The following is a 15,170-nucleotide window of genomic DNA, read 5'->3' on the forward strand; positions in this document are numbered from 1 at the left end:
CCATAAATTTATGGTCACCATCTCTTAATTCCCTCTCAACTGTCAGTCATCTGAGAAACATTTTCCTGCATGCCAACTATGAAAAAGGGACCCTGCTAGGTTCTGAGGAGCAGGGAGATGCCTCTCAGGTTACTCACAATAGAACAGCGGGGTTAAAACATAGCACACGTAACTGTCACTAGGAAAAGGATAAAAAGAGTTAGGAATTCAGAGAAGGGAAAGATTAATCCAGATGAAAGAAGGCTTGTGGATGAGACAGAGCTTAAACTGGACCTTGAAAGACTGACAGAACCAATAAATAGAGATTAAAGAAGAGCCCCATCGGGACTTCCCTGGTGGTCCAGTGGTTGAGACTTAGCCTTCCAATGCAGGGGGGGTGGGTTCAATCCCTGGTCAGGTAGCTGAGATCCTGCATGCCTCGGGGCCAGGGGGCCATGACGTGAAGCACAGGCAATACTGTGACAAATTAAATAAAGACTTTAGAAGTGGTTCACGTCAAAAAAAAAAAAAAAAATTAAAAAAAAAGAAGAGCCCCATCCCCACCCCAGAGGGCAAAGATGTGAGCTCTTCTGGGTGGGAGGAATTCCACAACCAAAGGCACAGAAGAGCAAACATACAGAGAATGTTAAGGGAACAGCAAGCAGCTGTGAACAGAATCTGGGATACTTGTATCAGAAGCACGTAGATCAAGCACATACTGAGCCCTGAAAAAATGCTGAAAGAACTGGGGTAGGTCAGAGAGTACTCTGAATGGGTTACAGTTGAACTAGAAAACAAAGTTTTGTTGTGTTTTAGAAAAATTCACCTAATTGAATTAAAAGAGCAGATACAAGATAAATCCAGTGGATAAAATCTTAGCCCAGGAACTCCTTGGAGATCTTTTTGTTTGAACTTAGCCTCTGATGCTCGTGTCACCGACACCTAGCCCACAAGGTATTATCTGAGCAATGATCTCCCTGGGAGCCCCTGGGCCTCCAAGAGAGGAGTTACCAAACTCTGGGAAAGAGGTAACAAAATTTTGGAATTTTAGATCAATTAATCTAATTTCCTGGTTTTACAAATGAGGGAAAAGATGCCCAAAGAGATTAAATGATGGACTCAAAGGCATACAAACTGTTAGTGTCTGAATTGAGGCAGTGGCAGTGTCAAGAGAGAATGGGAGAGCTTCTTCGGAAACTACCTCTCAATCTATTTTCTTTGTCCTATTTTTTTCCTCAAGCACCTTACTGAATGGTACTAAAACCACAAGGATGTCAACCTGCAAGAGCCTCCCGGTTGTTCCTTTTCACTTCTGCTCTGACCCCCAATGCTACCAGGTGGTCATTCCCAAGGCAGCAGATGTCTCAGAGGGCATCTGATGCCCAGTCGACACACCTGGCCCCGCTTTGTACCAGCCACACCTGATCTCGCCACAGCGATCCCTTGCCTCCGTCAGCGCCAAATCTGCCAGTCTCTTCCGTCCAACTGAAGGTTCAACAAATGACTCCTAAAGTCTCTCCGGAAGCTACAACACTGTTTATCCCCTCTGGGCAGTCGTGAAAGGCAGTAACCCTTCCCCAAATGACACGGAACTGTATCTTCTGGTCCAAAGGGTCTCCAGATTAGGGTTCTTCTTCTGAGGAGACCAGACAGAATGGCACCAAGTGTCAGAGAGACTCCAATCGCAGAGGTCAGGCATTCCTGTGGCTCACGGAGCTCCCGTCTTAAAACACATCCTGAGCCATCCTCAGCGTCTGTCCCAGTCCGGTCGTGGACTGACGGCGCACCGAGGGCCGGGCACAGCCTTTCCACCCAGCCGGTCAGGGAGGGCCGCCCACCGCTCCCCGCAGGGCGGTCCTGGCGTGAATTAGGGGCGGAGCAGAACGAGGTCCAGAGCGTCACACCGAGGAAGTGAGGTGCCTGGATGGGAATCTTGGAGGGCCGAGGAGACAGCGGGTGTTACCCGGGGCCTGTGGGCGCGCAGGGGTGGGTTGGGGTGAGATGGGGGTGGGCCAGGCTAAGGAAAGCCAGCGGAGGCCCCTCCTGGCCTCACCCGACGTCGCCACAGGGCCTGGGGAGATGATGGACGCGCAGGAGGCGTCCCGCGCCGGCGGACGACGGAGATACGCGGGAGAAGGGGGGGCGGGGAGGAGGCGCACTCACCTTCTTCACGGCCGGCTGAAAGTGGAAGTCACCGGCCTCTTTCAGGTCCAGCCAAATCATGGGCATGCGGGGCACGGCCTCCATGGCGGCTGCCGCCCGCCGGCCACTCGGCCGCTCCCCTAGCTTTTCCAGGTACTGGCTCAGCTGTATACACCGCGCCGCCCCTCCACGCCGGAAGTCACTGGTCACGCTGGGATAAAAGAATGCCCCCACGGCCTGCTGGGAGATGCGGTCCCCGCCCGCACAGCCTTTCGCGCAGGCTCATCTTCCAGTGCGCATGCTCAGCCTCCTCCACGGGGCGCGTGTAGAGGGCAAATCTCCAGCATGAGGCGAAAGGGTTTCTGGGAGTAGTAGTCTACCTGCACTTAAATGCCAGGCAGGGTGGTAACTGATTTCTTCCACCTGGGCGAAGTAGACCTGCTGGATTGGCTCTGGCCCGAGGTGCTCCCCACTCAGGGGAAGGGCGTAAAAGAATGTAACCGTGAACTTGTAGACTTAAGTAGTGTCGAGGGCCTTGGTAGATGGGGTCAGGTGCGGTGGTAGAGATAACGTGGCGGCAGGCCGCCGAGAAGAGGTGACTTAAAAACTGAGCCTTGGGGTAGGGGCCTCCAGGCCAAGAGGGAGACAGGGCTAAGAAGAGAGCAAGGGGTTTCATTCCAGGTGTCGAGCTTTGGAACAGAGGAGTGACTGGTTGGAGACTGGCACACTCGGTCCAGCCTGTAAGGCCGGGCACTGCCTAAGAGACGGGCACATCCGTTTGTGATGATGAGAAAAGAAGGCGTAGATGGTGTGTAAAGCGGAAAAAAAAAAAAAAAGAGGCCTAGAGCAATGTGGGTAGATGGGGGTGGGGATGAATATATACGGCCACGGGAGTCCCTTTCAGACTGTCTGGAAGGGGACCAGGGAGAAGAGAACAGTTATTGCCTCTGAAGAGGTAACCTGTAGAGAAGGGATTTTAAACTCATGTATATATTACCTAGCTTTAAAAACAAATAAGATGGAGAATGGTTTGTTAGATAGGGCAAAAGTGGAAGCAAGGAAATCAGTGAGGAGCCTTGTGTAGTCTTGCAGGAGACAAGTGATGTCAGGTTGGGGCAAAGGGAGATGAAACGTGGGCAGATTTGAGAAATGTTTTGGAAAAAAGTATCAGAACTTGGGGTGAATGGATGTAGGAGGTTGAGAATATAAAAGATTATTGTCAAGTTTCTAGTTGGTATAGCTGGGTGGCTCCACGACTGTTTACCGACATGGGAAAATGCGGAGAGGAACAGGTTTGGAAGAGAAGAGCAAAGGTTCAGGGCTGTTTCTGTTAAGCTGGATATAGATGCCCTTACGTTGTTCAAGAGAAGATGTGGAGGAGACCACGGGATGTGGGATCTGGGCTCAGAAGAGGGTGCTTATCCATAATTAAGGGCCCAGGTCCCCTTTGCAATCAAGGACCTTCATGCCAGTTGGAGTTAGAGCAAAAGAAAATGCAAGTACACCAATGTTCACAGCAGCATTATTTACAATAGCCAGAAGGTGGAAATAAACCAAATGTCCATCAACAGATGAATGGATAAACAAAATGTAGTATCACATACACTGAACTATTTTATTCAGCCTTAGAAAGGAAGGAAATTTGGATATTGGGTTGGCCAAAAAGTTTGTTCAGGTTTTTCTGTAACATCTTAGGAAAAAACCCGAACAAACTTTTTGGCTAACCCAGTACATGCCACAACATAAATGAACCTTGAAGACATGATGCTAAGTGAAATAAGCCAGATACAAAATGGCAAATATTGTGTGATTCCACTTAAATCAGTTAACTAAAAGTAGTCAAATTTGTAAAAATAAAAAGTAGAATGGTGATTGCTCAGGGACTGGGAGGAGGAGGGAATGGGGAATTAGTATTCAATGGGTACAGGGTTTCAGGATGGGATGATGAAAAAGTTCTGGAGATTGGATGGTGGTGATGGTTGCACAACAATGTGAATGTACTTAGTGCCACTGAACTGTACACTTAAAAATGGCTAAAATGGTAAACTTTATGTTAGGTATATTTTACCACAATAAAAACTTAAAAAAAAAATCCAAGACCTGGGACTTCTCTGGTGGTCCAGTGGGTAAGACTCCACGCTCCCAATGCAGGGGGTCTGGGTTCGATGCCTGGTCAGGCAACTAGATCCCGCATGCTGCAACTAAGAGTTCGCATGCCGAAACTAAGAAGTCCGCATGCCACAACTAAGAAGTCCACATGCCACAACTAAAGATCCCGCATGCCACAACAAAGATCCTGCATGCCTCAACGAAGACCTGGCACAGCCAAAAATAAATAAATACTTTTAAAAAACGCAAGACCTTACAGATAATTTTTTTAAGGAAAAAGAAAAATTTACCAGCATCTTAGAAGAGCTCGTATCTGGAGGACCATGTTGGGGTCACCTGCTCAGAGGTGGAAGAATTGAGGATAAGACCACAAGTCTGAGGTCAAAGTGTCAGCAGGGTTAGTTTATTCTGAGGTCTTGCTTCTTGGTTTGTAGGTGGATGTCTTCTGCCCACGTCTTCACATGGTCTTCCTTCTGTGAATGTCTCTGTCCTAATCTCTTCTTATAAGGACACCAGTCATATTGGATTAGGGCCCACCCTCATGACCTCATGTTAACTTAATTACCTCTTTATAGACTCCATCTCCAAATAGTCACACTCTGAGGTACTTCAACATACAAATTTTGGGGGACACAATTCAGCCCGTAACATATGGTCTCAGTGACATGAGGGCAATTGGCATGAGAGGCATCAAAGACCAAGAGGTCCTGTGAGGGGACCTTGAATGCTGAGGCAATGGAATGAAGATGGGTCAGTGGAGGTGAGACAGCAGAAAGGATGTCTCTGGGTTAAGGGGTGCCCTCCTTATGCACATATTTCCTCACAGAGATGGGCAGAGTTGGGAGTTTGGGGAAATCTAAGACTCACTAGTACTGGGGAAGGGTAGGCCCTGTCACAAGGGGGCAGCAAATACCCCATTGCAGCCAGGTCAGTTCACCCCTTTCTCATGAGAACCCTCCTGTCAGAATTGGAATGACCTCAAAGACACACAGACATCCTCCCTCATTTTATCGATGTGGATCCATTTTACTGATGTGGAAACTGAGGCCTGGATTGGGGAGTGGACCACTCAAGTCTCCCAGCAAGTGGATAAAGAGTCCAGGCTGGGCCTGGGTCTCCTCCCTTCTAGTTCATTTATTCAATTAATATTTATTCAACACCCACTGCGCCCTATGTGCTGTTCTAGGCACTGTTGAATAAAACAGGCAAAGATCTCTGCCCTCATGAGGTTACAATCTAATGAGGCGAGATAGATATTAACACAATAAAAAATATACAGTGTATGAGATGGCAGAAACTGCTATGGTAAGAAGAAAATGAGGAGAAAGGAGGGTGGGAATATGAGAAAGAGGACTTTTACAATTTTATATCTTTTATATTGGGTGGTCACAGAAGCCTTCACTGGAAAGATACTATTTGAGCAAAGATCTGAAGGACATGAAGGAGCAAGCCAGGGGCATAGCTAGGGGAAGAGTGTTCTAGAAAGGGAGAATAGCAAATGCAAAGTCCCTGAGCCGAGACTGTCCCTGCCATGCCTGAAGGACAGCAAGGAGGCCAGAGTGGCTGAGGTAGAGTGAGCGTGGAAAAGAGCAGTAAATGGGGTCAGAGAAGTAATAGGTAGGGGTTGCAGATGGCGTAGGGTCTCTCAAAAAGTGTAATGAGGATTTGGGCTTTTCCTTGGATGACCTGGGGAACCATGGGAGGATTTGGAACAGAGGAGGGATAAATCTGATGTAAGTTTAAGGGTTCTACTGGCTGCCGTATTGATCGACTGTGGAAGGGAGTGGTGACTAGGAGGAAGGGCCCTTAACTGGGGTTGTGGATTCCCAGGACACTATTCTAGGCCCTAGAGAGGGGAGGGTGGAGACAGGAAAACTGCACCACTCAGCTCCTCCTTCAGGGTCTTTTTAAGGGGTCTGGAATATGGACACACACAGGAAACATGTGAGGATGGCTTGAAAAAGAAATATACCACAGGGACAGCATTGGGGTGGGGTTTGTTGGACTTAGGCCATCCAAAGAGGCCAGATCACCTCTATAGAATAGGGTGGGGCGAGTGTGAACCCAGAGGGGGCAGAGAGCCTCATGGGGTTGGTAAGGAGTGAAGGCTTCCTGGGAGAAGAGAGGTGATCCATAGGCTCAGTGCAATTCCTGTCAAGTTCCCAATGTTTTGGTGTGTGGAAGTTGAGAAGCTGTTTCTCAAATTTATATGGAAAAGCAAAGGCCTAAGAAGTCTTAAAGAGGAGAAACAAAATGAGAAGCCCTTTTCCACCAGATGTGTAGTCCTGTTAGAAAGCTGAGTAGGGCTTCCCTGGTGGTGCAGTGGTGGAGAATCCGCCTGCCAGTGCAGGGGACATAGGTTCGAGCCCTGGTCTGGGAAGATCCCACATGCCGCAGAGCAACTAAGCCCATGCTCCACAACTACTGAGCCTGCACTCTAGAGCCCACAAGCCACAACTACTGAAGCCTGTGCGCCTAGAGCCCATGCTCCTCAACAAGAGAAGCCACCGCAATGAGAAGCCCAAGCACTGCAACGAAGAGTAGCCCCCGTGAGCCACAACTAAAGAAAGCCCGCACCCAGAAATGACCCAACGCAGCCAAAAATAAATAAATAAATAAATTTATAAAAAAAAAAAAAGCTGAGTAATTGGAACAATGTAGGTATTTGCTCAAGAACACAACATTAGACCATCAGAGAACCCGGAAACAGAACCCACGTCCACTTAATGGACTCTAGAGGTGGTATTGCAAGCCAGTGAGGAAAGTGAATACATGATGCAGGTCAGTTGGTCATCCAGAGGAAAAAAATTAAATTGGAGTCTGTTATGGGTTGAATTGTATCCCCCCCCCCCCACCAAAGCTATGTCGAAGTCCTAACCCCTAGGGATCTGTGAATGTGACCTTATTTGGAAATAGGGTCTTTGCAGATATAATCAAATTAAGATGAGATAATACTGGATTAGGGTGGGCCCTAATCCAATGACTGGTGTCCTTAACAGAAGAAATTCTGCCTCAAGATGGCCATATCAACTCATGCTTGAGTCTCTGACCTGCTGGCCTGTCCTACAAATTTTGGACTTGCCAAACCCCACAATCACCTGAGCCGATTCCTTAAAAATAACTCTGTCTATGTGTCTGTCTATCTATCAGCTATCTGTCTCCTATTGGTTCTGTTTTTCTGGAAAACCCTGACTGATAGAGAGCCTACTCCACACCATATTTCCAGTAGTATTTGAAGTCAGGAGAGCGGTCATCCTTGTGGGTTGGGGGAGAGAAGTGACTGGAAGTGGGGGACACAGGAAGAGCTTGTGGGATCTTATGAATATTCTGTCTGTTGATCAATCAGGATGCTAGTTATAGGAGTTTGTTTACTTACTCCTGTAAGCGGTAAATAAACCAAGCTGTACACTTCTCTTTTGCGTATTTTTTGTATATATGTTACAGTTTAATAAAAAAATATGTTAACATAAGAAGATAATTCCAGGTATATTAAGGACCGAAATGAGAAAGACAAATATCCTAACTTTTAAAAAGTAGATACAGGAGAATATCTTTACAAAGTTGACTAGGTAAGAATTTCTTAAACAAGCAATAGAAAGCACTAGCCGTGAAGGAAAATCAATAAATTAAATTTCACTTGAGTTAAGAACTTCTGGGGCTTCCCTGGTAGCACAGTGGTTGAGAATCTGCCTGCCAATGCAGCGGACCCGGGTTCGAGCCCTGGTTTGGGAAGATCCCACATGCCACGGAGCAACTGGGCCCGTGAGCCACAATTGCTGAGCCTGCGCGTCTGGAGCCTGTGCTCCGCAACAAGAGAGGCCGCGACAGTGAGAGGCCCGCGCACCGCGATAAAGAGTGGCCCCCGCTCGCTGCAACTAGAGAAAGCCCTCGCACAGAAACGAAGACCCAACACAGCCAAAAATACATAAATAAATTAAAAAAAAAAAAAGAACTTCTGTTGAGCAAAAGACATCATAAAACACAGGAGCCAACTTAAGAGGCTTCACCTGCCAAAAATGAGACAATTTGAGCATCAAAATAAAATAAGGATAGTAAGAGATTATAACCCATCAAATAAAATAATACATGAATTTACACAGGTTTAAATAAATAATTGGGGGAGAGGACAAAAGCTCTTCTCTACAGTAGAAAGCCAACTACTTGATGTACAAGGAAGGAAGAAATTAGAAAACCACTATTCAGCAACCACGATATTAATAATTCAGGGAAAACCATCAATGGATGTAAAACTAATGGAGTTGAGAAGTAAAGTAACAGGATAATTACAAAGTCCCATAGTATCTCCCCACAGATACTTATTATTACAAAGGGAAAAATAGTAACTTTATATGGAGAACCTTGAAAGACCTCACCCTAACCTAAGGGATGAAATTTACTATCACCAGCAATGGGATAAACATACATCATGTACCTCCTGGTATGATGCACTGAGAAGGACACAGCATCAAAAATTACCTTAATATAATAGTGAATAAACACTAGACAAACAAAAGCTGAGGGACGGTCCAAAAATGTTATGAAACACAATGATATACTGTTCTAGACTAAAGGACACTAAAGAGACCCAACAACTGAAAATAACACATGATATGGGATTTTCTTTTGCTCTGAAGGGCATTACTAACACAAATGATGAAATCTGAATAAGGTCTGTACGTCAGATAATGGTAGTGTATCAGTGTTAGTTGCCTGATTTTGAGATCTGTTCAGTGGTTATGATTACATATAAGAGAATGTTCTTGTTTTTAGGAAATATACACTGAAGTATTTAGGCATAAAAAGGCATCATTCTGCCCCTACCCTTTACTCTCAAGTGTCTTGTGGGGAGGGGAGGGGAGAAGGAAGAATATGTGTGTGTGTGTATTTTATATATAATATAATATAACATATATATACATACATATATATATATATATATATATATATGAAAAAGAGAGAGAGAGAAGAAGGGAGGGAGTGAGAGAGAAAAGGAAAACAGGAGGATGCAAATATGGTAAAATGTTAACATTTGGGGAATTTGAGTAAAGGATATGAAGGAATTCTTTGCACTACTTTTGCAACTTTTCTGTGTAAGTCCAAAATCATGGCAAAAGAAAAAAGTTAAAAGAAAAGCACATAAAGAAAGTGGAAAGATAAAACCAAATTGGGAGAAGATATTTGTGAGACATAAGCAAGAAAAGTTTACCATCTAGAATATGTAAAAACTCTCAAGAGTTCTCAAGAAAGACAAACAACTCAATAGAAAAATTGCAACTTGTATGGCAACTTACAGAAACAGCCAAAAATGTATGGAAAGATGTCAAACCTCATCAGTAACCAGAAAAATGCAAACCCAAACCACAGTGAAAGTTCGCTTTGTACTCATGGGATGAATGAGTATACATTAGTCAAAAATAAGTGTTGGTGAAGACGGAGCAACAGAAACTCCCATCCTCTGCAGATGGGATGTAAATTGGTGCCACCACTTTGGAAAACTGGCATTATTTAGTCGTGTTGACACTGTGAACAAAGAATGTCACCTGCCAATTCAGTAAACAAAGGATGTTGTGGCCATAGAGCCATCAGCCACTGCAGCCCCCAACTGTGTGCCCTGAGGGGATTCAGGATGGAGAAAAACAGGATACTGGCCCTGGATAATTAAGGTGCCTATCAAAGGAATGATTTCAATAAGCCCAGACTTTTGCATCTTCCCATATGTAGAGAAGCCCTGAAATCATTAACTTGAGATGTGTTTTTGTGACTAGCAGTAATCCTTGGATGTCCTACTGCATGTTTTTTCCTCAGCAAAAATTCCTATGTATTCTGGCTTCTCTTTGGAACAGTCCCTCAGAACTGAGAGGCTGTATCCCAGGCGTAAGTCCTCAGTAAGTCTGCTGAATAAAACATAATTCTCAGCTTTTAGGTTGTGCTTTTTTTTCTTTCAGTCGGCAACTCTATATGTCCTTTGTGTTCCAGCAATTCCATTGCTGGCTGTCTGTATAGCCTGGAAAGACTCCTGCCCACAAACACCAGGAGGCATGTCCAGAAAGAAGGGTCATAGCCACCCAAACAGGAAACATGGAGCTCTCTCCCGCTGCCACCTTTCTGGGATGCGAATCCAGAATCACTGCATTACAGGTGGGGAAACTGAGGCATGGAGAGGGGAAAGAGGCTGCCCCAAACACCATGTAGCCTCTAAGGGAAGGTCAGAGGAGAGGTCTGGTGTGGCCGGGGAAGGGAGTTGGGGAGAAGAGTAAAGGGGAAGAGGGGAACTCACCTGGTCTCAGACCTGGTCAGCTAGAGGCCAGAGCCGGAAGAATTCCACTGTATCCCTTCCATCTCAGCTAACATCCATGTTCCTGGAGCTTGGGGAGGGAACTCTGGGGTGGCCCCCGCTCCTTTGGTTCAGAAAGAGGCTCCTATGGGAGCAGCAAAGAAGCAGCTGCTCCTCCCTCCAGAGGGTCCTGGGCCCTCCAGGAACCCTTGGAGCATTGCTTACTTTCTCCCTAGAAAAGGCTCCAACAAGACAGGTTCACAAATATGAAGAAGGTTAGGGATCTCTGAGGCCCATTCACAAAACCAGCACCCCACCCTAGCTCCCAAGTCACTTGGCCAGCAGATGGCACCAAGGCCACAGGGTTGTGACAGCATGGCTGCGATCCTGGGGGTCATTGGCTGCACAAAAGCCCAGCAGATTTGAAATTATGGGTTTATTTTTTTTTTTTTTTTCTCAGAACCAGGTTTAATTCTTGGGGGAAAGGGGCCCTCCTGTCCCAGTGTCTGTGAGCGGAAAGAGAGCAACGGGGGATTTATTCCTCCCCTGCCTAGGACAGACACCCTCATTCAGGCCTTGATAGGGAGGGCCCCCAGGGTAAATGGTGCCTTCGAGATTTCCCAAATACACCCTCCTGATTGCATGGTGCCAGGAAGTGAGCAGTAGCACAGCCATATGTGGCAGAACTTTGAGACGTTCTGGCCTTTACGGTGAAAGCCTGGAGGCTGGGTAGCACCCCTAGTTGGGGGTGGGGTGGTGACAAACCTGATGGGTCAGGGCTGAGGTCAGCTTGTGGGAATTTCCGAGGCCAGGGTCTTCCCAGCTGAGGTCTCTGTGTCTGTGGGTAGTGTGGGCAACTTGTGTCCACACTGCTGGTTCTAGAACATCAGGTGTGTGTCCCCAGGGGACCCATGTGGCCACAGCCGCTTTCTCCACACCCTCCTTGACTTGCACAGGCCACTTGGGCAAGGGGCTAAGGGTTTCTGAAATCTGTGCCCCCCACTCCTGACCACCCCATTAGAGCAAGGAGGAAGCCGAGGTCCGAGAAGGGCAGAGCTTGCCCAAAGGCCCACCCAGCTTCTTTCTTCATCATTCTCCAGACATTGTGAAAACTTTTTGTTCCAACCGTCTTTTCAAGGAGGTGTGGGAGCCGTGGGGTCATTCAGGAGAAGTCAAGGGCCCCAGATGCCTGGGGTGCTGGCTGAGCAGGTAATTGCAGAGTGGAAATGCTCACCTGAATGGGATCTCTTGCCTCCTGCAAGACATTTCCCTGGAGTGTCCACTTCCTGCTCCTGCTCCCCCAGCCACCCTCCGGAGCCTCACCCACACCCTGCTCCAACCTCAGGCCCCAGGGTCGAGTCACAGGCTGGGTGGAGAAACCTCCTGCTGGACACCTGGAATCCTGCCCTCACCTTCTGCAGCTCAGCTCCCAGCAGCCGGGGGACCAGACATAGCCCCCACGCTGAAGGCAGAGCAGCACGGTGGATCACGCTACCTTGGGCTGGAATCCCAGAACCTCCACTTACCAGCTCTGGGTCGGGGCCCAGTTCGTAACATCCCAGTGCCTGAGTCTCCTCATCTGCAAAATCAGGTCTCCCGGCCAGAGCCTGGAGGGGTAAGAGCTCTGTGCTTCCTAATGGTCTCAGCTGCATCTCTGAGCCATCACTGCCCTAAATAAAAGCCACCACACCTGAGCTTCCTCCACCCACATTAGCTTTAATCCTCTCACCATGCTTACAAGGTAAGAATTGTTATCTCCGATTTACAGATGAGGTACACAGAATCCCAGAGAGACTGGCCAAGAACCAGTGGGGAAGTGGCAGCAGTGGGATTTGAACCCAGGTCTGTGGAACCCTGAAGCTGAGGCAGGGCTCACACAGCTGTATTCTGAAGATGCTCTGGGTCAATTATCAAGCACAAGTTATTGAAGGATTTTTATGTGGCTATAACAGAGTTTGACCTTTGGAACTCATACTCTGTAAGGTCCACCTGTCAAAAAAAAAAAAATCCCACCAGAGCTCCCAACCCAAGTTCCCGGGCCTGATTACTGCCATCCAACCTCAAACCTTTGGACATGTCATAGAGTCTTATGGTTTGATGAGATTATAAAGGCTACATTGTCTGTCCCCACACCTCTCTATTGGATGCCTGAACCCTACATTTGTTGCAACATCATGTTGCAAGTAACAGAAAAGCCCATTCAAACTAGCTTAAATAGTAACATCCAGAGGCCCTCCACCTTCAGGCAAGGTGTGACCCAGAAGCTCAGTGATGTCATAAGGATCTGTTTTTCTCTCTTTCCTCTCTGCCTTCTGTGGTGCTGATCTCATCCTAAGATGTTTTCTTTGTCACATCTAGCCATGCTTCCTTGTTTACTTCCAAGAGGAAGGAAAGTGCCTAGTATTCCCACCAAAAGTTCTGAGATGTATTCTAAGTGGACCAGCTTCATCAATCACCAATGGTGGTGGAGAGATGGAAGGCATTGCTTGACTTAGACCAAGTCGAGTTTTCCTCTCCCAGAGCCATGCAGATCCTCAAAGGGGAATTGGGGCCTCATTGGAAGGGAGAAGGGGTAGGGCAAATGGATGCTGGAGAAGCCAGGCATCAAATGGTCCCTATAGTCTCCTACAATTTCCCTGCCAAGTGATCTTCTAGACTCAGTTCAGTGTCTCCCAGGCCACCTCTGCCATGCTGGACTCCAGCTATTATCAAGAGACCTTTCTTGGTTTTGTTTGTTTGTTTTGTTTTGTTTTTGTTTTGTTTTGTTTTGAGAACTTTCTTGTCGACATGCCTCCCCCTGGGAAGAACAATCTGGTCCTCTTGTTCGTGGCAGCCTCTCGGAGACAGAGCAGGGAATCAAGGTCTCCTTGTCAGTCCTCTCCTCCAGGGAAAGCTTCCCAGTTTCCCATCATTCTACACAGGACTCAGCTGTGTAACTTGGACACATTTCCTAACTTTTCAAGGCCTCATTTTCCTCATCTATCAATGCTGGGGACAACCTGAGCTTCTCAAACTGATGGGGAGCCATGTGATGGGGGTCTACAAAGTCCATGAAAAACTACTTTACACATCTAAAGCCTTGATTTTACTGGAGGCTTTTTTTCTTCCAATGGAAATCTAAAACATTTTAATGTTAAAACAGTGTGTACAACTCAACAATATAAGGACAAATAACCCAATTAAAAATTGTACAAAGGACTTGAATAGACATTTCTCCAAAGAAGATATACAAATGGACCATAAGCACATGGAAAGATACTCAACATCACTAGCTCTTAGGGAAATACAAATCAAAACCACAATGAAATATCACTTCATACCCACTAGAATGGCTATAATAAAAAAGAGAGACAATAAAAATCATTAAGATGTGGAATACCACAGATTGCTGGTGGGAATGTAAAACGGTACAGGCTCTTTGGAAAATACTTTGGCAATTCCTCACAAAATTTAAAACATAGAGTTACCATATGACCCAGAAATTCCATTCCTAGGTATAAGCCCAAGGTAACTGAAAATATATGTCCACATAAAAACTTGTATGTGAATATTCATAGTGGTATGATTCATAATAGCAAAAACGTGAAAACAACCCAAATGTCTATCAACTGATGAATGGATAAACAAATGTGATATATCCATATGATGAAATCTTATTCAGTCATAAAAAGGAATTAATCCACAACATGGATGAACATGAAGACATCATGCTAAGTGAACAAAGCCAGACACCAAAGACCACATATTGCATGATTCCATTTATATGAATATCCAGAATAGCAGACCCATAAAGACAGAAAGTAGATTATTGGTTGCCAGGGGCAAAGGGAAGGGGAAAATGGGGAGTGACTGCTAATTGGCACAAGGTTTATTTTGGGGATGATGAAAATGTTGCGAATTGTACACTTTGAAAGGGTAAATTTTATGATATGTGAATTTTATCTCAATAAAAAGAGTGCCATTGAACTTAAAAAAATAGTTGCAGATGTGGAATAAAATGTAGACTCCATGTGGGTATTTAAAAAATATTTTTGCTGTTTTCGTAAAACAAAGTTGTTTATTGTAATTTTTTTTTCAAATAATAAAGAAAAGTTGAAAGAAGGAATCAAAATCCTTTGCCAGCTCCATACAGAGAAAAACTGTATGGATATTTGTTATTCATTATATTCATTATTAATATTTTAGTGAACATCCTTTCAGGCACCTTGCTAGTGATACTGTTATGGATATTGATCAGTGTACAATTTTCTGTACAAGGAACCCAACCTTACACTGCGGGCTGCATTGGTGAGTTTTCTTTGGTCTGTGCAAGCCCTCTCTCTGCTTTTTTTTTTTTTTTTTCCAATCTCATTTCCTGCCCTCTCAACCATCATTCATTCTTACCTGTGCCTTGTGGGTGTTATGTTTGTCAGTTTGAAGGATGTATTCTGATGTATTCTCCATACATATATATGGAGAGGGAGAGATTGAGAGAGAGAGAGAGAGAGAGAGTTATTACACATCTCATTCTGTTTCTTTCCTTTGTTACCAAGCACCATGTGTTTAAGATTGATCCATCTGGTTGCTCTGTCACAGGACTTCTCAACCTCAGCACTAGTGACATTTGGGGCTGGACCATTCTTCCTTGTTGGGGCTGTCCTGTGCATTGTAGGGTGATTATCAGCAT

At 45.8% G+C, this 15,170-nt stretch overlaps 1 protein-coding gene across 2 annotated transcripts in view; it reads right to left on the minus strand.

Moving 5' to 3' along the window:
• Positions 1-2,378, minus strand: part of PTPN23 (protein tyrosine phosphatase non-receptor type 23) — a 40,993-nt gene extending 38,615 nt beyond the window's left edge. The window contains exon 1 of one of the 2 annotated variants that reach the window (XM_068557911.1): positions 2,143-2,378. In XM_068557911.1, the coding sequence (XP_068414012.1) occupies positions 2,143-2,226 (84 nt within the window). In that variant the 5' untranslated portion in view covers positions 2,227-2,378. Of the gene's footprint in view, positions 1-1,400; positions 1,962-2,142 lie in introns of those variants that run through there. The other variant, XM_068557912.1, reaches the window with a different exon arrangement.
• Positions 2,379-15,170: the final 12,792 nt, after the last annotated feature.

The sequence above is a fragment of the Eschrichtius robustus genome, chromosome 12 (assembly GCF_028021215.1).
Source record: "Eschrichtius robustus isolate mEscRob2 chromosome 12, mEscRob2.pri, whole genome shotgun sequence".
Classification (NCBI taxonomy): domain Eukaryota; kingdom Metazoa; phylum Chordata; class Mammalia; order Artiodactyla; family Eschrichtiidae; genus Eschrichtius; species Eschrichtius robustus.